This window comes from Canis lupus, chromosome 9 (genome assembly GCF_003254725.2).
Source record: "Canis lupus dingo isolate Sandy chromosome 9, ASM325472v2, whole genome shotgun sequence".
Lineage (NCBI taxonomy): Eukaryota > Metazoa > Chordata > Mammalia > Carnivora > Canidae > Canis > Canis lupus.
The window spans coordinates 25,529,574-25,552,960 of NC_064251.1; the positions used below are offsets into that span (position 1 = coordinate 25,529,574).

At 41.7% G+C, this 23,387-nt stretch overlaps 1 protein-coding gene across 5 annotated transcripts; it reads right to left on the bottom strand.

Annotated features, from left to right (window-relative positions):
* Positions 1–1,458: 1,458 nt before the first annotated feature.
* On the bottom strand, positions 1,459–22,271 carry CBX1 (chromobox 1). 5 transcript variants are annotated; one of them, XM_025440190.3, is made up of 5 exons: positions 21,189–21,420; positions 6,767–6,943; positions 6,105–6,282; positions 5,219–5,313; positions 1,459–2,967 (listed from the first exon to the last, which is right to left on the bottom strand). In XM_025440190.3, exons 2-5 carry the CDS (start codon positions 6,904–6,906, stop codon positions 2,823–2,825), a joined length of 558 nt encoding a protein of 185 aa, XP_025295975.1. In that variant the 5' UTR covers positions 6,907–6,943; positions 21,189–21,420; the 3' UTR covers positions 1,459–2,822. The 5 variants fall into 5 exon arrangements, with proteins under 5 accessions (XP_025295975.1, XP_035576727.2, XP_035576724.2 ...); XM_035720834.2 differs by lacking the exons at positions 1,459–2,967; positions 21,189–21,420 and adding exons at positions 2,977–3,489; positions 22,248–22,271; XM_035720831.2 differs by lacking the exon at positions 1,459–2,967 and adding an exon at positions 2,977–3,489 and having other exon boundaries at positions 21,102–21,423.
* Between the last annotated feature and the right edge of the window lie 1,116 nt (positions 22,272–23,387).

Consider the following 23,387-nt stretch of genomic DNA (forward strand, 5'->3'; position numbering starts at 1 on the left):
GTCCCAAAGGTTAAGACTGAAGCTGAATGGCAGTCCATTCTTGACACACAGCAAGGCTGAAGGTTAATTTCAGTGCCTCTAATGATGCAGAACAGAACCAGCACATCTCTGCCTGCCACACCCTAACTCTCTCAAATAGCTACTGAGACCTCAGCTGCTGTCAACCACAAGGACACAGCTAGAAAGGCCTCCTCAGCTCCATTTTACCTCATCTTCCCAAACTCTTAGGAGGCTTTTTTTTTTTTAAAAGATCTTGTTTTTAGGTAATCTCTATACTTAATACAGAGCTCAAACTCACAACCTCAAGATCAAGAATCGCACGCTCTGCTGACTGAGCCAGCCTGTCAGCCCAGAAGGCTTTTTGAAAAAAAATACTTATGCATCAGTTTATTTGGAACAAATGCTGTGTACTAGTGAGCAGAGCGGATTTGATCTTGGTGGAAATCCCATATTCCCTTTTAATAAATAACAAGAGCCTAGTCCCATTTTGGCTCTGGACATTAAGAAAGTAGATAACATTTTAAGTCAGTGATCAAATATTAGATCAGTTCCTGAAAATTTTGGAGTTGACTATTAGCTGAAGTGACACAAGTCTACAAAATACATAAGCCAAGAACTAAACCTAACTCAAAACCCATGTTTCAAAAAAAACAAAAAAAACAAAAACAAAAACAAAAAAAACCCATGTTTCTGGGGCACCTGGGTGGCTCAGTGGTTGAGCATCTGCCTTTGGCTCAGGTCGTGATCCTGGGGTCCTGGGATCGAGTCCCACATTAGGCTCCCCATAGGGAGCCTCCTTCTCCCTCAGCCTACGTCTCTGCCTCTCTGAGTCTCTCATGAATAAAAACAAACATAACTCAAAAAACCTATTATTAAAAAAACAAACTGACAGCAACAACAAACAAACACGTTTCCAAACATATCATGGTTTGGAAGTGCTAGCAGGTCAGAGTGCTAAATTAAATTTGAGCAAAAAATGAATGAATGAATGAATAAATAAATAAGCAAACTTTGAGCAATATGAAGGCAGAATGATGTGACAAGTTTTATAATCTCTATAGCAATTATAGACGTTCAATAAATATTTACTACATAATGAGACCACTCAAAGATTCAGGCCAGGCATTAGATTTTCAAACCTACAGTGTTCAAGAAATTAAACCTTCCTTGGGATGCCTGAGTGGCTCAGCGGTTGAGCGTCTGCCTTCAGCTAGGATCGTGATCCTGGAGTCCTGGGATCGAGTCCCACATCGGGCTCCCTGCATGGAGCCTGCTTCTCCCTCTGCCTCTGTCTCTCTCTGTCTCATGAACAAATATAAATAAAATCTTAAAAAAAAAAATTAAAAAAAAAAATCAAACCGTCCAACTGTAGAAGTTGTTTCCTTATAAGCTGAACCAAAAAGTAATCAAAGGCAGGGAGGGTTTTTGGTAATACTTAATCAAGACAGAAATCAAGGATTATAAATCTATAGTTTTATTAAGACAAAACTGACAAATGTGGTATGAAGTTTACATTTAAACAAAGTTTTCACAGAAACCTAACACATGCCTAAAAAGATTTTACAATGGAGTTCTAGAATGCAGGTCTAGACGATGTCAAGAACTGATGGATCTCATGATTCAAGACAGCATTTTGGGTATTAGTTCTTAGGATTAAAAAATTTTTTTGTTTTGTTTTGTGTTTTAAAGTGAACCACTGCCCCAGTATGAAAGTTTAATCTTCTCCTGAGACCAGGGCTTTTGAAGTCATTCAACTCTTGAAGTGATTCAATGAACTTGTGCTGTCAGTGATTGAACCCTGCCACCAATGATTTCAGGGTTCAAAGTTCAAATAATAGGCTCCAAGAGTTTTCCACCCTAAGAGCATGGGCCCTTGTCTTTCTCTACTCTCCCACCTTCTATACCACCCTCTTCTCCTCCCCAAATACCTCAGCCAGTGGCTTGGATGGATAAGCTGATGTTTAAAACTTCATAGTTGGAAAAGAAAGGGTCTTCTTACCAATTTCAAGAATTAGCACCTCTATGACAGAACAATCTGCCTATGTATACGCTCCAATAAGACTTTCCCTCTTCAACCAGTTTCCATCCCCAAAATGGCAGCTTTGGTAACTTATTAACTGGCTTAGTCCTTTGTTGGGAATAGCATTAAGCTCAGGCAGGGAACACCTTGGCTTTAAGTTTCAGGCATTCACAGCTTTTAAACAGTCTCTCACAGTCCTCATTTAGGTTGCCAATGACATTTTTTGAAAAGATAAAATATTCTGGACACAGAACCAAATCACCACAAGTTTGTTCTTTCCATTGTTTCACCATTTTCCCAATCAGGCCCCAAATTTTAACAAAAATGATCCTACCCATCTCCGTTCCTTCCCACCCCCAACCCTCCCACCCCCAAATGATACACCAGTAATAGCCAAAAACTACACACATGCTACGCTGTAAAAATGCAGAGTTAACACTATTGGGAAGAAGGCTGTGGGTTGTGGAGATGCACTTTGAAGATCTACAGTATCTTTTGCTCTCCCACACACCCATTCTGCAAGTTCTGTCCTTCATGGAAGGCCCTTTGCCTTTCTCAGCAAAGTACAGAATGGGTGGCCTTGCAATACTTCTCTTCCTTCCCCTCCACTGGGATGGGTGTGCAAACTACACAGCATGGAAAGGCTTTAAAGCACTTGGGCTGCTGTAGGGCACAGAAACGATACTGGCTCTTCAAAGGACATCTTCTCAAGCCACCTCTACGGTGTCAAGACGAGTAGAACTCCTTCCCTCCCCACTTGAAACCCACAGTCAGATGTGACAGGGGCAGGTACTCAGGACAGTTAATTCTTGTCATCTTTTTTGTCATCATCCTCCGAGGGGTAAGAATGCCACGTCAGCCTTTCCTCATAGAAGGATATGACCACCTGTGGGCACTTGACATTGGCTTCCTTGGCAGGGACTAGGTCAGCCTCATCAGAATTTTTCCTGCAGAACAAAGCAGAGAGACCCTGAGACCAGGTGCTAGTGGTCTCCTAACCTGGATTACACAAGGGATAGGGCGATAACATGGCCTACACAGCATTTAGTCAAGTGACATCCTCAGAGGTCTTCTGTTGAAAATCCTCTCTGGTATCTTTGTTAAGCTCAGTCACTTAACTCAATCTATCACATGTGAACCTCTGGCAAGGCCAGGAAAAAACAAAAACAAAAACAAACATGACTCTCAGATTCTTGGAGGGCAGAAGAAAGGCTACCATACTCATCCAAAAGCCAAGCTCCCAAGAGCCCATGGAGAGATCTTGGCTTTGTAGTAGAATTTTGGATAGTAATTGATTTTATACCAATAGTAAGATTTAATACCAATAATAAGATTTAATACCATTGGCTCTAGCCAATGCAGGTGGACACATTCTCATTGACTCATAATTACACTGTTTAACATTACCAAATGCCATGCTCACACAGATATTCCACAACTCCCAGGTGCTTTGAAATGGTGCTTCAACACTGGGAAGTAGAAAATAAGGGACTGTTACATAATTCTCTATATTTTCCTGAATTTTAAAAAATGGTCTCAAAATTTGAAAATCACATACATATTACAAAGGACTTAGGAGTAAGGTCACTAGGAATCTCCTAGATGAGAGTAGCAGCATTAAGGCAGGTAGCAGTTATATGATGGGATCCAATGAGGCACCACCCAAAACTTCTAGAACTCAGAAACAGATAAACCAAAGCCAGAGAGCACAAGGAACCAGGATTGACTAAACTGGTAAGGTATGTTTCTGAACAACAGACTGAAGAGAATGGGAGGGAAAAGGAGTCTAACAATATGGGAGCCTGAAGGAGGCTGCCCTTGTTGACAATTCAAACAATACTTTGAGGGAAGTTCAGTTATTTCATAACAAAGGAATATTTTCTATTTTGGTAATGGACAACTATTTCAACTCTTCCAGAAAATCATCTTAAAATGAACTAGGTTTTTCTAATCAACATCCAATCTTTTTATCTTAACTTGTAGAATTACATTCAGGTATAATCTTTAAAAATAGCAGTAATTCAACCAAAGAAGTGCAATCTTAAACAATATGGAGATAGTATAGTAACTCAGACTGATCACATGCAGACAGTGAAAATATATTCTAGTTGGATTGTAGCTCCTGGTATCAATCTCCCCCCACCACCCCAGATGCACACCTTAAAAATGAAAAATGAACTTTTCTCCTATAGGCTAGCAGTAAAGCAGCTAAAATGTCAGATTCAGTGAACATAGGAAACACAAAATAAGAAAACAAGAGTTTCACCTAATTGTGACATAAGCTTTCAGCAGTGTCAAAGTCAGGCCTCTCTGACCACCTTCTAAGCAAGAGGAATTAGTATAGACAGGAATTTAAGAGAAGATTCTAGACTGACAAAAGGACAAAATCCTTAAAATTCTGCCTTAACTGGTAAAGGCTTAGAATCATTCCCTCCTAATTTATATTTTAAGGACAATGTTTGAGACCTACCTGGGGGGGGAAAAAGCACAAACATTTTTCAACCAGCAAGAAAAAGAAAAGAAAGCCTTCCTTTTGGCAGAGAATAGGGATATTTTAGGGAATCTGGGGTTAATTAAAGTTCTTATCATTCTCAAGACAACTGTTTTCCTTAAGCTGTTTTGTGGAGTATTACTACCATTGGTATTCATACTTCTAATGGAAAAAAATAGCCTATTACTCTATGCTCTCAATACAGTAAAGGGGACTTGCTGACCCCTACTGGCTGATCCTGGAATTACAGAATCTGCACAAATTGGAAAGGATCTAACAATCAAAGACAAAGGAAGAGCTACAGAAATTCTTAAATAACCCTGAGAAGTTAACAGAACTTCTGATCCTGGGGCCAGCCCAATTTTTATTAAGGAGGTTGTACAAGGGGAAGGTGGTTCAATCACATTTCATTCCCAACCCCTTCATTCACAGAAGTGAAATGTGATCCTTCCCTGTACCTTCTCCATCCTGGATTTTCTCCCACCTCCTAATAAATGGGGCAAAGATCTGAGAATCCTAAGGGCCCCTACCTGTAACTCATGAGTCCAGGCTGGCAGTCAGGCCGAGGGTCACTATCGAAGGACTATGCCATCTTAAAGATTTCACACTTGGGCGACTGGAATTTCGAAGATCCAGCTCTTTTCCTCTGGCATGGAACAGATGGGGAGAAGAAAAAAACCACCACACAGGGCCACCAGCAGACTCACCATTTCATCAGGAACATGAGTTCTCCACTGGAGTCTGTAGCTCCAATAATCCGCTCTGGTTCCAAACCCCGGGCAAAGCCTCGTGGCTTTTCTGACTGTAAAAATCAGATGGATGCAACAAATTTAATTATGTGGGACTGTTATCCAGACTAGAGTCACTCCTGCTCCTCTGATTAATATAATCACATTCTTGTCAGTATTTCATCAATACCTTGGCTCCAAGTCACAGGCCTTTATGCATCCTTCTGAGTGATTCTTCCATCAAGGTCTTGAGGTTTCCCCATATGTAAAAAGGGACATACATCTCAAGCAAAATAAATTTTCACAACAGTTTCTTCACCCTCAGAAGATAACTTACTTTAAGGTACTGAATAAATATAGAGCTAACACCTGTAATGATTACAACACTGAAAACTATCTATAGGAATGAATTTATTTGCACTCATTATTATTCTTGAAACTTGGATAAAGTAGGGCAGCCCGAGTGGCTCGGCAGTTTAGCGCCTGCCTTCGGCCCGGGGTGTGATCCTGGAGGCCGGGGATCGAGTCCCACATCAGGCTCCCTGCATGGATCCTGCTTCTCCCTCTGCCTGTGTCTCTGCCTCTCTCTCTCTGTGTGTCCCTCATGAATAAATAAATAAAATCTTAAAAAAAAAAAAAAAAAAAAAAAGGAAAGAAACTTGGATAAAGTATAGATTACATGGCTTCAGCAAAGTGAACCCCCAAACACTTTATAAGCATTAGCCTAAGATTCCAGAGGAAGGAGAGATGGGTGCTGAGGCCCAAGAAGCAGCAGAATAAAACTCCTTAAATTTAAAAATTAAAAGGCTTTTCAGCTTTGACAGCAGTAGGAATTCTGGGCTAGTAAAACTTGTTCTCCCCTTACCTCTTCTTTCTTCTTCTTTGGTTTGCTCTCTTCTCCCTTATCTTCAGAATCAGAGTCAGCTTTGCGTTTGCCTCCCTCTGATTTATCTGTCTCATGTGCTGTTTTCTGTGACTGTAGAAACTCGGCAATGAGATCAGGGCAATCCAGGTTCTCTTCTGGCTCCCACGTGTTATCCTCACTGAAACCAGAGGGCACAGTGAGTCACACTTTCCACTCAAAAGTTAGCACACTCATACTAAGGAGATGCACAGGATGACGAGAGCTGGTGTCCTTGGAAAAGAGGAGTTAATGATAATGAGTATCCAGATTTTGTCCAAGACCAAGAACTTGGTAACACTGAGATTTCTTGGGGCAGGGGGGTGGGCATCAGACTTTTTAATGTAAATTAAAAGCTTAGAAACTTGCCTTCTTCAAAGGAAAATTACTTTCTTTGCAAACTTGAATCAGTCTAAAGCTGCACATAAAACTGCTTCTCATAAATCACTGTCTTGCATTGTAGCACTTTGTACATGTGGACAGTTTTCCTCATTAGACTCTAAGCCATGAAGGCCAGGCCTGGGTCATACTACCCATCAGAGCACCCTAGGCCTTGCGCATTACTAGACTCCTGAGAAATAGTCAGTGACTAAATAGATAGATTTACCCAAGTTAATGAAACTTACTCTGAGAACCCCTTCCACTTTAGGAGGTACTCCACTTTGCCCTTTACCACTCGACGGTCAAGAACTTTTTCCACCACATATTCCTCTTCCTCCTCTTCTAGCACCTCCTCCACTTTCTTCTTGTTTTGTTTCTTCCCCATAGTGCCCGCCAGCTTTCTGGTCTAAAGGGTGACGCTGCTAAAGTGATAAAATAAAATAAAAAGGGCGTTAGGGCACATTTTTCTTGGTTAGGTGAATATTTGGATGGTTAGAAATCCAGGGACAGCTCTGACTTTAATGGTGTATGCTGCTTGTATTAGCTGTTCTGCCTATACAACTGCAGTATAAAATAAGGCTTTCTTTTTTTTTTTTTTTAAATAAGGCTTTCTGATATATTAAGCTAGAAAGTTCATAAACAGTCCCAGCCAATCTCAACGCAAAACTTTATTCAGCTTCTTTATTGTTGTATCTCCACTTAAGAGTTTTATACCTATTCTAAGTTTAAAAAGTTCCCAATACCCCTCTTACTGTAAAGCATGTATCTAAAATATTAAATTGGGGGGCATGGGTGGATCAGTTAGTTAAGCATCCGACTCCTGGTTTCTGCTCAGGTTATAATCTTGGGGTCAGGAGGTCGAGCACTGTGCAAGGCTCTCCCTTCAGTGGGGAGTCTCCTTCTTTCCTTCCTTCTCTCCCCCTCTCCCTCTGCCCTTGTCTCCTGCTCATGCTCTCCTAAAATAAATAAATAGGGGCAGCCCGGGTGGCTCAGCAGTTTAGTGCCTCCTTCAGCCCAGGGCCTGATCCTGGAGACCCAGGGTTGAGTCCCGCGTTGGGCTCCCTGCAAGGAGCCTGCTTCTCCCTCTGCCTCCCTCTCTCTCTCTCTCTCTCTGTGCGTGTGTCTCTCATGAATAAATAAAATCTTTAAAAATAACTAACTAAATAAATAAAATTGAAAGCAAGGCTCCTAAAAATAATGTACATACATCAGACTTATTTATATACATATAATCCTCTGATCTATACTTTCATATCACTAGACTTCAAATGTTAGTGTGAGGTAGCTTGTCTATTTATCAAACATCTGGTTTTTCTTTTGTATTTGCATATATAATACAACCCATTTCTTTGCATTCTTAAACACTTCTTCCTGAGTCTCAAAGCTCTTTTTGCAGTCTTTTCTGAACCAATGGTTTAAAATGTCAAAGTTTCTTATTAGTTTCTTATTCTACTTAGCTTATTTCTGAGGCAGGAAAATACTCAAAAATGCCAGAATGGGCAGCCCCGATGGCTCAGCGGTTTGGTGCCGCCTTCAGCCTGGGGTATGATCCTGGAGACCAGGGATCGAGTCCCACGTCAGGCTCCCTGCATAAGCCTGCTTCTCCCCCTGTGTCTCTGCCTCTCTCTCTGTGTGTGTCTGTCATGAATAAATAAAATAAAATCTTAAAAAAAAATGTAAAAATGCCAGAATGACCATGAAATCCTCTAAACTCAAGACACTGCAATAATTTGGAAAATGGCAGGCAAAAAAAATAGTTATCACAGATAATAGAACCTGAGCTTATTCTTTTGTAAAATACATCTTCAGGCTGGGTGACTTCTAGTGCTAAAATTCTAGTCCCCTATTAATCTATTTTTAGTCCTTCAAATACAACTCTTGACTGCTGGTAGACTTGAAGCCATTTGTTTACCAATTTGTGTCAGTAGGTGGCGCCATAAGATATCAATACAACAAAATTGAGCTTTAAAACTGGCCAAAAATCTACAAACTGGTAGGTCACAATTGCCCACAATGACATACAAAGAATTAAGGGTATGGCAGATAATCTAAGCCAAGAAAGTAGTTACTATGTCTGAAATTCAAGGCAATGCTGATTTGGGGTTAAACTGGATACTAGCATCCTCGGGAAAGGGAGTCTCACTCAGCCTAAAATAGAAACTCTTCTAAATATACTTTAAAACTGGCATGTACAGATAGAATATTTAAGTCCATATATAGACTATATAAAATATAACAAATTTTCATAAAAGTCGAATTCATCATTATGAAGCAGTTAAATTATCCGCAGAAGCTTTGGTTTTTCACTCTGAGATATTCCCATGTCTGCATATATGAGAAATGCTTACTTACTGAAACATTTACTTAACTACTAGAAAATCTAGACACTGCTGGATACTGGAGATTCAAGAGAATAAGAAATGGTTCCTGGCTTTCTGATGCTTAATGTCTGAAAAGAAAAAATGCAGACACCACTTCCACTTAAAGCTGTTCTGAATTTTTACAGAGTGGCATAAAACAATGTTTTCTGGAGTGCTCCTAGTGTGGTCTAAGGCAACACCCAAGGCCCTGTATACAGAGGGGTTCAGAACACTCATCTGTTCTCAGATAAGAGGCATCTTTTTCAACACTCTTCCTCTCCACTTACATACTTAAGAATCTGCTTTGCTTTCCTTCCTCTCAACCTCTTTTAGAGAAAATTCCCTTTCTTTTTTTTTTTTTAATTTTTATTTATTTATGATAGTCACACACAGAGAGAGAGAGAGGCAGAGACACAGGCAGAGGGAGAAGCAGGCTCCATGCACCGGGAGCCCGATGTGGGATTCGATCCCGGGTCTCCAGGATCGCGCCCCGGGCCAAAGGCAGGCGCTAAACCGCTGCGCCACCCAGGGATCCCCCCTTTCTTCTTTTATTGTACAGACTAATCAGTAGATTGAATGTAACCTGGCTAATACTTGGCTAGCTAGCTTCATCGTACCTCTGCTTCAGAGGCTGTGTGTACTTCTTTCTGGAAGGAGATGCTTTCAGGTTTTCAGAATTCTGACTGCCATAGGACAAGTGTTATTTTATGAGGAAAGAAAATTTTAGTTTTCTGTTTGGATAAATGCAGTTGTGTTTCCTCCCCAGAAGAAGTGCTATCCCTTGCTTCTTTCCACTATGAGTTGAAGGAGTAAGCAGGATTCATCTTCAGTCTTTGGTTAATGTGTGGAGAAAAACAGATTACCTTTGATAACAAAGGGTACCACAACTCTCTATGTTAATTTGGACTTGGAAATTAGAAGATACTCCCTTTCTCAGTAGATGGAAGGTAAACAATGGGTTATAACAATCCAAAAATAGTTAACTGTTCCCTAATAATTCCTCTACCAAGTAATTAAATTTAAGAAAGTAAAGGCATTCTATCATTATGGCTTCAGAATTCAGAGCTATTTAAAGCCCTGTGTTATCTACATTAATAGCTGTTATTTGTCTTACAAAAAGAAACTGTGAATACTACCCACTGGATCCTGCTACTATGAAGGAAAAGGGTCAGGACAGCTTGTTTTGTCTCTAGCTACTGCAGGCCTCTGCTCCTGTAGCATTAGCCTGGTCCCAAGGAGGAAGAATCATAGAACAGAGTAAGAATGTATCCTTTAGGTTAAGAAAAAACACCCTGCCCCCCATGGGAAAATCTAAAGTGAGACCTCTTGATTTTCTTTACTCACTTATCTTTTCTTTTTAAAAGATTTTATTTATTCATTCATTCATTCATTCATTCATTCATTCATTCATTCGAGGGGGGGGCACAGACACAGGCAGAGGGAGAAGCAGGCTCCATGCAGGAAGCCCGACGTGGGACATGGGACTCGGGACTCGATCCCGGCTCTCCAGGATCACACCCTGGGCTGAAGGCAGCGCTAAACTGCTGAGCCGCCTGGGCTGCCCACTGAACTCACTATCTTAAGATCAACTCAGAAAAGTGAAGAATGGGGGCACTTGGGTGGCTCAGTGGTTGAGTGTCTGCCTTCAGGCTCATGTCGTGATCCCAAGGCCCTGGGATGGAGTCCGCATCAGGCTACCTACCCATAGGGAGCCTGCTTCTCCCTCTCCCTATCTCTGCCCCGACCTCCGCCTCTCATGAATAAATAAAATCTTAAAAAAAAAAACCCTGAAGAATTAGAAAACAGACTCCTTCTTCTCTCTGAGCTTTCATATCTGGCTTATGCCAGCATCTATCTAAGGTACTGGATTCTTTATACTGGAGATTCTCAGCCAGGCTTCTCAACTGGAGTTTTCCCTTTATAGGTAGTTCTTAGGGTCCTGAATAAGCTGTTTGTCAAAATCAGTAGATTAAAAATGCAATCTAGTCTTTCTATAGAATCTAGAACCTTCTGAGGAGCCAGGAGCCCCCTTAAATATTACAAGGAGACAATTCTCAGTTTCCAAATGGATTATTTCAAGAAAACCCCCCTTTCTCCAAATATGGCAGTCTCCAAATACTAGCAGGGACATCTAGAAGGACTCTTTTTCATTTTTTTTTTTAAGATTTATTTATTTATTCATGAGAGATACAGAGAGAGGCAGAGACACAGGCAGAGGGAGAAGCAGGCTCCATGCAGGGAGCCGGATGTGGGACCTGACCCTGGGACTCCAGGATCATGCCCTGGGCCCAAGGCAGGCGCCAAACCACTGAGCCACCCAGGGATCCTCTAGAAGGCTTCTCAATTGGAATTGCTTGGCAAGCCTCAAAGTAACTCAAATCAGCATAGTAGCAAAATGGAAAAATGCCTTTCATCAACAAAATCTGCCACTCCCTCCTAAACATCCTGGCAACCAAATTATGGCATCAAAAGTGCCATAATCACTGGTCAATCACTGTCAGAACATCCCAAAGGTGTACACAAGTGGGAACAGTTCTGGATTAACTCAGAATTCTTAGTCCTTGGACAAATCTCCTTAAGGTTTATCCTGATGTTGCAGACAAAAAACCTAGTTACTCGAGCTGCTTTAACTTTTATCTAAATATTTACTAGGATAGGGAGCACCTAACTGGCTCAGTCAGTAAAGCGTGTGACTTGATCTCAGGGTTGGAAGTTTGAGCCCCACGTTGGGTGCAGAGAGGACTTAAATGCATATACTGGGTCTGCCACATTTTAAGCTGCCTAGAAAAATACACTTGTATTAATTTTACAAATTTCAAAGTGCTACTGCACTGTTGTCTCATTTTATCCTTGAAACCATCCCATGAAATAAGCCACTCAGATGTTATCAACACCTCTTAGATAACAAAACAGATTTACACTCTATAAATCACCTAAGGTCACACAATTAACAAAGAGCATAGCACCTCAGTAAGGACACCTAGCGAGGCTGAGCTAATGGCCCTGATGCTAGAAAGTACTAGGAGGTAGCCACACACCTGTAGGGAGAGGAGACTTCCCTTCAGCCTGTATAAGGAAAGGATAGAGGTCTCTTTAAATGGATCCTCCCTACAATTTGTCATCAGTAAATAAGTAAGTGACTGATAATGATTTTCTTTCAGAAAAGACCTTGTAAGGTATGGCTGTTAAAAAAAAATTCTTAATTGGTTACTGGAATACAAAGGTATTCACTGTTAATTAAATCAGCAGGCAGTAGCAAAGCCTTGGTTGTTAGTGTCCCAGCAACTCTTTGGAGTCTTTTAAATCGACACAACCTAGACAGTGCAGAATTTTTTAAGTTAAATACCCACACCAAGTAGGCTGGAGAGAGTACTGAGAAAATGCCAATTTTAAGAAACCAAAGTTCATCTATAATGTCCCAATGAATCCAGAGACGGTGTAAATCTGAAGTAAGAGTCATGAACTCATAGTTCTTTCAAGAGATAAAAAAGCACTGTCTCAATTCTCCCCCACACTACCTCTACCAGGAGGTAAGATACTAGAAAATAGAGAGGAACAATGCTACTTGAAAGTAGAAGGCGGTACAGTATTAGATACAAGATAAAGGCATATTTGTTTTGTTTTTGAGGAGCTGGTACTGATAGATTTCTTGCCAGTTTGGAAGATCAAATTCCAGATGTCAGGACAAGGTAACAACCACAGACCTCTGAAACCAAAGCAGTAGGCCTTTTAGCTAAATGTCATGAAGAAGCATTTAGAATGTTGACCTGGTGAGGTGACCATCTTTACTAAGAAAGAATTCACAGAGAAGCAGACCTTGAGTACAGAGCTTTTACCTATAGGAGAATCAGAATCGCCTATGGATGGAGTTTATAAATATGGACACCCAGATCCAATGACATACAAAGTACGGTGTGCATTGTATTAAAGAAATACTGTTTTTCTATATGTAATATAATACATGTATTCATATTCAATTAAAAAATATTTAATTTAGGAAATCAAAGTTCCTTGGCCCAAAACCTGTCAAAGCCTGTTTGTTTTCGTTCTTCTATACATAAACTAACACAGATAAACATTAAGTGAAAATAGATTATTACAGTTCTACAACTTGCCTTTTTTTTTTTTTTTTAAGATTTGATTTATTTATTCATGATAGAGAGAGAGAGGCAGAAACACAGGCAGAGGGAGAAGCAGGCTCCACGCAGGGAGCCCGAAGTGGTACTCGATCCTAGGTCCCCAGAATCACGCCGTGGACTGAAGGTGGCGCTAAACCACTGAGCCACCGGGGCTGCCCTACAACTTGCCTTTTTATGGAATATAGTATATATCTCTGATGCCGTTCCATAGAGATTTCCATTCATAACAGGCTGCATAGTATTCCGTATTGCTAGGACATATACTCTAACCATACACCTAGTGATGAAAATTTGGGTTGTTTCCAATTTTCTATTATTACAAACAATGTTGCTTCGACCATGGCATCTCACCTTTAAAGCTCTTTAGGTGATTTGTGTGATTCTTGATCTTAGGGTCATGAGTTTGAGCCCCACACTGGACATACAGTTTACTTAAAAATAAATAAATAATTATATAAATTTTAAAACTGCTTAGGTGATTTGATGGATATCCTTGGAAAAAAACTCATTGTTGGGCAGCCCCAGTGGCGCAGCGGTTTAGCGCCGCCTGCAGACCAGAGCGTGATCCTGGAGACCCTGGATCGAGTCCCACGTCAGGCTCTCTGTATGATGCCTGCTTCTTCCTCTGCCTGTGTCTCTGCCTCTCCCTCTCTCTGTCTCTATGAATAAATAAATAAAATCTTTAAAAAAAAAAAAAAAACTCATTGTTATAAGGGGACCGGCAGAAACGACATTCCTTAAGTGAAATTACATACATTATTACAGACATAAATCAATTCTCAGAGTTAGCTAAAAGACAGGTAAACAGGGCAGCCCCGGTGGCGGAGCGGTTTGGCGCCGCCTGCAGCCTGGGGTATGATCCTGGAGGCCGGGGATTGAGTCCCACATCAGGCTCCCTGCATGGAGCCTGCTTCTCCCTCTGCCTGTGTCTCTGCCTCTCTCTCTGTGTCTATGAATAAATAAATAAAATCTTAAAAAAAAAAAGACAGGTAAACATTTTACTTTCTTCATAGAATTGAGAATAAGGTTGGAGCATAAACTAATGCTCTTGAAAACAAAACAAAAAAAATTTTTAAGATTTTATTTATCCATGAGAGACACACACAGAGAGAGAGAAAGGCAGAGACACTGGCAGAGGGAGAAGCAGGCTCCCCGCAAGGAGCCCGATGTGGGACTTGATCCTGCGTCCCCAGGATCACACCCTGGGCTGCAGGGGGCGCTAAACCGCTGCGCCACCGGGGCTGCCCACAAAAATCTTCTTATATCACATTTAGTATTATTCAATCTAGACCGTTTCTGCACTAGCAATGCAATTGGAAGAGCACTGCTTGATCTTCATAGTTCCTTTCACCAGAAGAAAGTTAGTATGAGGACAAGATGGTATCTTTCCTGTCCCTGCCTCTCAAAACAAATTTATGCCTATAAGCAGTTCTATACATTTAAATACTAAATACCTATTTCCTAATAAGTAAAACAGGTGTAATAACCCTCATGGGATTCCGGAGGTGAACTTTTATGACCTTCTGATATTAACTACCTATTTACATATTTGTAATATGTCTTATTTCATTATATTATTTACTGCTTTAAGCTTAAATATAGCTTTCTGAAGCCCAATGCATTAAAAACTCATTAAGAAAACAGCACTTCCACACTGTGTGTATGGCTGTTTTTAAAATCAGAGAGCAGGTCCAGAACACATTCAAGAGGGATCCAGGTCTGGCTATTATGAAGGAACCAATAATTATGAAACAGAGAAAACAAGATCTCACTTCTAGATGACCAAGACAGAAGAGCTGCCAGAAACTGAAAAAAAATCACACTTCATATATCTTAAGTGTAGGAATTTCTTGTGCTTTTCTTTTTATCTAACCCGCACAGGAAAATAAAGTAAAAATGCTCTTGTAGTTACTGGCAAAAGGAATATAACTTCCTATGAAGAAAGATAAAATAGGCGAGAAAGGAGGTAAATTCTGAATACATTGGAAAATTTCAACAAAATGGTTTATTTGTGAAAAGAAGTTTAAGATTTCTAAAGATCAGGGACGCCTGGGTGGCTGGCTCAGTGGTTGAGTGTGTCTGCCTTTGGCTGAGGGCGTGATCCTGGAGTCCCAGGATCCAGTCCTACACAGGGCTCCCTGCATGGAGCCTGCTTCTCCCTCTGCCTATGTCTCTGCCTCTCTCCGTGTCTCTCATGAATAAAAAAATTAAATCTAAAAGAAAAAAAAAAGATTTCTGAAGATCAGCATAAATACCAAAAATCAGTTTTAATGATCTAAACAGTAAAGCTCTATAACAAGCTTCAGAAGTTGTGATTTCAAGCTCAGCTTTTACATATTAACTTTTTTAAAAAGCCAATGAAATGAACAATGGTCTAAGAATTCATAATGTGTTTACTGAGTTCAAGACAAAAAGGACAACCATCCTTGATTTCTCTCCACTCATCCTGCATATCTAGCCTCTTCCTAAGTCCTACTAAGTTTGTATTATAAATATCTTTCTTGTTTGTTTTGGTAAATATCTTTCAATTCATACATTTTTCTAGGCCTACTACTTCCATCCTATTGCAAGCTAACATCATCTCTTGTCTGGATCACTCCTAATTCAATGCATTCTCAATACCAGGCACTCATTTAAAATGCAGATCTCTTCACAGCATTATCTGTGGGCATCTGAGCTGAAGACCACCACACCTAACGTTTCATTCACAATTACCTTGTCCTTTGACCCATTCTTTCACTTGAACACTTCCCTTACCTAAAATGTCATGGCCAGAAGCCTCCCTGAGGCCCCAGGGTTTAGGTTAGGTTAATTCTTCCAATGAACTCTGTCGTACAGTATTCATCATTTAACAATTATCTCTTGGGTACCTATTCTGTGTAAGGTGCTAGACAAAAATCCCTGGTCTCCTAGAATTTATATTCTAATGTGGATGAGTGAGCATGAGTGGGAGTATGTGCATGCATACATGTGCAGGCAGAGCGAACACAGACAATAAGCAAGAAAGTATTAGTTATAAATGCTATAAATATAAAGTAAGTATCGTTAGATTTAAGTAAGTTTATACAGAATCCAAATGACAAGGAGACAACTCAGCAAAAATCAGAACAACACACCAAGTTTAGGGAATAGCTGGTCCAAAGTCCTACTGAAGCGAGGAGAGCTTGCTCTTATCTGAAGAACAGAAATGTGGCCAGGTAGAAATCACGAAGACTGAAAGAGGAGCCGGTAAGGACCAGATGATAATTATTATGCATACCACTTCCCATGTTACTCCTCCTTTCATCTAGCTCCTTTTTCCATTCCTTATTTTCCTTCTGCCTCTTTTGCCTCCAGCTTAGGTTTAAGACCTAGGCATTCATAACTATAAAAGTTTATAACTACAGCTCCTCCAGCGTTTAATATTATCTATTAAAAAATACAGGGTGACCAACTCACTCTGGCGAAAAAAGCAGAGAGTCAATTCCACATTGCAGGGAGGGACCCTCTCAGACCCAGGCAAATGGAGCTGTTTGTTTAGGCCAGTGGGATATGCAGCCACACAAGCAGCACAGGCTTTTGAGAATCCCTTAATGGTAAGTAATAACAACATAATGATAACAACTAAAATTTACTGAATACTTAAAACTTAATGCATATAAAGGCATTCAATCCTCATGGCAACTCTATTAGACCCATTTCATAAATGAGAAAACTAAGGCTTATGAAGCAAAGAAAATTTCCCAAAGCCCCCAGAGCCAGGACTGAAATATAAAATATACAAAACAATGCAAGTTGAACTTTATTTCACTAAGATAAATGGTAAGAGTATATAATAATTAGCAAAAGAAACATTAGCAAGAATAAGCAACCACAAAAGCACTACAGAGGCTCAGAAGAATAAATGGCTAGGGTGATTAGGAAAGGTTTTGAAAAGTTGGGATTGAAGCCAGGCTCCAACAGCATTTGAAAAGGTGGATTGAGTAGGGCAATTTGGCCCAAGGAACTGTTGTGAACAAAAGCAATGAGGCACGTCTGAGGTAGATGGTGTGTAAACTAGTTTGGGCGGAGTAGACTGAATAGGAAAATGGTAGGTAACTGCTAAAAAATTTTCTACAAGATCCCTCTCCTCCTTAAAACAAAGATCAAACTCCTCAGCGTGACATCTAACACCCTTTGGTTCCAACCATTTCATACTTCTACTCCCTCACAAAACCTACAGTCCTGTTAAAACTATAACCTGAACATATCTTGCACATTTCCTCCATGCAAGGCTTTGTTCATTATTAAGAAGGGCACCTGTCCAACACCAGCAGCCAAGATCCTACCCATCCTTCAAGACCGAACTTAAATGCTACTTCTTCCATGAAGTCTACCCAACCTAGCCAAGTATTATTTCTCTTTTCCTTGCGGTTCTTCAAGCATTTTGTTTCTATTTTTACTCTTAATTAAAGGCAGGCCTGAGCCCTGTGTAATGTGTAGAACCTTGTATGGGCAGTTGGATGGATGTCTGACTCCAAAAATCAGGGAAAAGATGTCCAAAGCTGTCAGCGTTTTAGGGAATGATCAGTGAGGAATCTGATCAGCAAGCCCAAAATCGTAAATAAGAAGTACACCTTTGCTGAAGCATTAGCAACTATGTACCAGTCATCAAAAGGCAGGTGAAGACATGTGTGATATATACTCAATGTGTAGTCTTCCTGACTCATGTTTCTAAACTGCTGTTAGTCTGTTTGTTAACCATGGCTGTTTGGGAGGCAAATGCTTTCCAGATGGAAAACTTTACTGAGTAGAAAACAAGAACTCATGCCACATACCCAGTAAGCAGGAGTTTCATTTTTAAAGGAATACCTGCTCCTGAATTTCAGGACCTAGGACTAGAATACTGATGTGTTAATAAAATGAGAATTTTATCTGAGATGTGTCCAGAAACTTGGCTAACTCCTTTCAGTATGCTCATGTGGATGAAACTATACACACAGCTTTCAGTTGAGAGGCCACAGGGATGGACAAATATTAATAGGACACAGTGATAACCTGAAGCAAGTCTTTTAGTTTAAGACGAAATAAAAATGATTAGAAAGCTAGGCCAGAAGTATGGCTAAGTTGGAATTAAAAGCAGAGATCAAAGCATTCACAGATAACAAGACAAAACCAGATTATTGACACTAACCTTCATACCACAGTTCGGGTAGGCCCTCAACGTGTTAGCTATTATTAAAGAGAAAGGCACAATTTCACAGACAAATTAGGTAGCCCCTTCTTGGTCAGTAAACCATAAAAGCTAAAGGCAGGAATGAATTAATACAAGTTAGTCAATTCATATAACGACATGATCTGAATTTTGTTCATATTTGGGTAACTTCTCCAATTAACTTTGGACAGTCTATTCAATTTTTCAGTAGACACCACTATCTGGAAATACCATTTATTTAACCCTATACATAGAACCCAAAAGATTTTTCAAGATACTTTTATTTATTTTTTTTTAAGATTTTATTTATTTATTCATGAGAGACACAGAGAGAGAGGCAGAGACACAGGCAGGGGGAGAAGCAGGCTCCATGCAGGGAGCCCGATGTGGGACTCGATCCCGGGACTCCAGGATCATGCCCCGAGCCAAAGGCAAACGCTCAACCCCTGAGCCACCCAGGTGTCCCTCAAGATACTTTTAAAACAAGATATTCAAACTATAGCTTGCTATTGAAACCCAGAACCTGGAGCCTCTCGTCTTTGCCTAAGGTATTTAAAATTGTTACTTGCACAATCTACAGACCAAGATGAGTATATTAAAAACTGAGGCTAGGACAAGCATGACAAGGACAACAGTTATACTCTACCCAATGTCATTGATCAAAGACAGGAAAACTAATTATTTAAGTGCATATTAACTCCTTCCGCTAGCACATGGAATTCTAAGAAAGGATCTAAAAGCCATATCCATTCATTCAACAATATGAATGACCTACCATGTGCCAGACATTTAGAAGAACAAGAGGTATAACCCCATCTTATGTGAGTTCATATGCTAGCCATTAGCATTTTGTTCCAAAAACTCTTTGGGGAAATAACCCATGAAATGAAAATCAAGCCTAACGTACAATCTGGTGGTATCTGTTATACCACCAGAGATAGTACATAAAGAAGATGAGATTCTGAGGGAGAAACTACTAGAAAATGTCAAAAATGCATCAGTTCTCTTTTTTAAATGGCATGAACTCAAAAAGAAACATTCTTCTAGTCCTTAAAATGGGCACAGAATATAATGGTTGCTTTTTAACTTTATTTTTTTAAGTTTATTTTTAAGTAATCTCTACACTCAACATAGGGCTTGAACTCAGGACCCAGAGATTAAGAATCACATGCTCTTCTGACTGAGCCACCTAGGCACTTCAGTACAATGGTTGCTTCTTTTCAGATATTTGGTTAGAAAATTATCAGTATCCCGCAGTCAAAAACGCAGAAGGCTAGGGTATCCTTACTTGGTCCCTTTCAATCACGAAGCTAGAAGCAACAGGCTACACGCACTATTTACATCTTTAATGAAAAAACTTAGGCTACAGCAGCCAAAGAAGAATAACAGCACCAAAGGGAAAACTGGAAATGAATGAAGATCCTGAACCCCCGCTAAAGCTTTATTAAGGTGTGACCAGTTCCAAGTTCCAACGGGTTTCCCACTCAATCATACCACTTACAATATAAATGCCTGTAAGCACCTAGGGAGGAACACAGGCACTAATTTCCCAATTGTATTCATGTTTCCATTCCAAACTTTGGACCTTTTCGAGCTATTCCAAACTGCTAACACGATTCTTAATACAACTGAGGAGGCGATCTTAACCCTGGCCAGAGTTTTCCAGTATCACTGATCTTTTTGTAAACTCCACCTCAATGGAGTTAAACCAATTCAAGTCTGCATATAAGGCCATCCATGAAAAACCTTCATCTGAAGCTTTGAAGAAGTACTGCTCATTCCCGTATTCAAATTTTGTAACAACAAAGAAAGGCTAGCTTAAAAAAGAAAGAAAGAAAGAAAGAAAGAAAGAAAGAAAGAAAGAAAGAAAGAAAGAAAGAAAGACAAAGCAAAGCAAAGCAAGAAAATCATAAGAGCCTAGGAAACAAATCTCACGATCTCACTAACTCTTCTTCTTTGTCTCCCCATTTCCCACATCATCTTACATATCTCTCACTAACTTAATTCCTTAAGTATGAACCCATCTACACGTTTCTACAATACCACTGTCTTTTGCGACCAGTGACGATCCCAGATAAAAACGTATGTAACTGTGAATCCAAGCAAGCGCTGCACTTGGGATTTTTTTTTTTTTTTAACTCCCCGAAGGAATCAAAAGAGCTGAGGCAGTAGACAACCTGGAAAGGGGGAAGAAATCTGGGTTTTTTGTCCTTTCTTCACACATTATTCTTACAGCCTCCCCACTGTGTGAGGACCCATCAGGAATCAAAGGCGGCCGGTTTTCCCCTTTCAACTCCTCACAGAAACACTCTCGGGGCCTCCGCCCTACTTACTCTCTCAGCTCCTCCCTCTCCAGATCCAACTCGGCACGTAACTGCCCCTTCCTCTCCTAGCCCCCTCTTCAGTTTATCCAACAGGTCTCCTCCCCGAGTAGCACACCTTGGACTGCCCAGCCCCCTCGAAGATGTCCTCGAAGTTACTTGTCCTTAGCCCGGCGAGCGGCAATTCCGCTGGCAGCCCCGGCCGGACCCCAAATTCTCAGGTGGCATTCGAAGCCAAGGGTCTCGCAGCCGTCAGCCCTCCCCTCGCCGTGTCCAAACATCAAGGCTGCCCAGCCTGTCCCCTCCCCGCTGTACTCAAGTGTCTTCCCCCAATCCGGCAGCCCACCCAACCTACGTAGCATTGTCTCGGTCCACCCAGGCCCCGAGGAGCGACCCGCCAGGGCTCGGCCCACCCCGAATCGTCTCGATCTCCTACTCAGAGTACGCCGCCCGCCCCGCCCTCTCCATCCTTTTCGCGCCCGGCGCCCGACCCCCTGCAGCCGGCGGAGGGCCCCGTGCGGGAAGGGCGCGGGACCGGGTGCGCTCCCCGTTCCCACCCTCCGCTGCAAGCCCGCGCGGCCCCTCACCCAGGGCTCCCGCCGCTGCCGCCGCCGCCGCCGCCGCCGCCGCCGCGCGCCTCCCCCCCGCGTCCCCGCCTCTAGCGGGCTCTTCACCTCAGAGCAGCGCCCAAGAGCCCGAGAGGAATCGGTGCCGCGCTAATGGCGCGTCGCGTCGGGCCGGCCGGGGGAGTGGCGCCCAGAAAAGCAACAAGCCGGTGGCCGCAGTCGAGCCCCTCACTGAAGCGGCGTACCGCAGGCCCCAGCCAACGGCCCTCCCCTCAGCCGAACAAAAGAGCCTCGCACTCGGCGCTGCCCGCCGCCCGCACCGCGCAGGCGCGGCGACCCTCCGCACAGCCGTATGGGATTCGGAGTCCCTCCCAGACTACAAGACCCGAAGTGCTGCGCGCGTCCTACGCCACCACGCGGAGTTGGCGAGGGGTTCGGGGAGTTTTAGTTTTTAAACTGCAAGCGCTGGAACGAGTGTAGTTTAGAATGCTGCAGCCTAGAGCATTAGAGCGTCTGGTTTCGCAAGTGACCCCCATGATGCTTGGTCCGAAAAATCAACCGTTTCTGGGCAGTAATTCACATCCTCGAAAGTTTTTAATCTGAATAGGTGTCTCACCAGAGTTTTGTTGACTTTCCAATAATCTCTGTAATCCTCAATTTCTGCCTCAAATTTGTGTAAGGCTCCTACTTCCCCTTGGGAGTCTTGCTTGCCTGACGCTTAGACTAGGTTAGGTTCCCCTGGTCGTTGTCATCGTGGCATCCTACCTTTTTCGAACTTACCTTTTTCGTTGGCTGTGCCAAGTGGAGAGCTTTAGTGCAGAGCCCGCTCATCCCCACCAGCACTCCTCACCCAGCCACCTCCCAAAACATGGAAAGAGGTGAAAACCACCTCTTGTTATTCTTCGAGACAAATGGTTTAGTTCTGATTTCAACTATATCGCTGTCCTCAAACCTATTCATACTGGAAATTCCGTCTCATGTCATTCCTCCACTTTATTGTCTTTAGTTGGTGTGTGCTGTTCCCTAAACTCCATAAAGGCAGAAATCTTGCCTCGTGTTGTTTACCACTCTATACCCAGTGCCCAGTATAGTCCCTGGCATACAGTTGTCAAGCAATAATTGTTGAATAAATGATTAAATGCATTAATGAAATGTTCATCTCCTTACCTAACGGAAAGTGGAGGTTATTAGCATTTTCTTCACATCAGATTTGTGAGTGTTTCTCTTTCTCTCTCCTTTACTCTTCTTTTTTTTTCTATCTGACCAGGAACTAAATAGAACTACCAGAACATGACTTTTTTTCTTTCTTATTTGAATATTCAAATAGCCTCCTAATCAGAGGTAAAGAAGAAAGCCAACCCAGTCTACTGTATTCCACGTCAGAGTATTTACGTTAACAGTTTTGCTGAGTCAGGCACTGTGCAGGGCTCTGGAGAATTGTGGTATAAGAAACCCAACCAAATAAAAGAGCCGTGAGAGCACAGAGAAGAGGACAATTCTTCCTGAGACATTTGGGTTTAATGTCCATGGAGAGTAAAAGTCCATCTACTCACTCCTTCCTAAAGTCTCCTATTTTGTTTTTATAACTGTAACGATGAGAAAATTAGTTCTAATAATATTAACTATTCCTTTTTTTTTTTATTTATTTACGATAGTCACAGAGAGAGAGAGAGAGAGAGGCAGAGACACAGGCAGAGGGAGAAGCAGGCTCCATGCACCGGGAGCCCGACGTGGGATTCGATCCCGGGTCTCCAGGATCGCGCCCTGGGCCAAAGGCAGGCGCCAAACCGCTGCGCCACCCAGGGATCCCAATATTAACTATTCCTATTAATGCTTACCTCAGCACTAGGAATCCTGTTAAGGCCTTGATTTAAAAATGTATATATTTATTGGGACCCGGCCTGGAGCCTGCTTCTCCCTCCGCCTATGTCTCTGCCTCTCTCTTTGTGTGTGTGTGTCCCTCATGAATAAATAAAAATAAAATCTTTAAAAATATATATTTATTTCAGAAAGAGAGAAAGATCACATGCACAAGCAGGGGGAGTGGCAGAGGAAGAAGGAGAAGCAGACAACTTACTGAGGAGGAAGCCCCGAGCCATCTCTGTCTCAGGACTCTAGGATCATGACTTGAGCAGAAGGCAGACGCCTAACCGACTGAGCCACCCAGGCGCCCCTGTTAAGGCCCTGATTAGTGTTTTTTAATCCTAAACAATGCTGGAAGTGGGAATTACTATTTCCATTTTACAGAAAAGACTCAGGTTGTGTAATGTGACCAATGACCTTCAGCAAGAAGGTGGTAGAACTGAA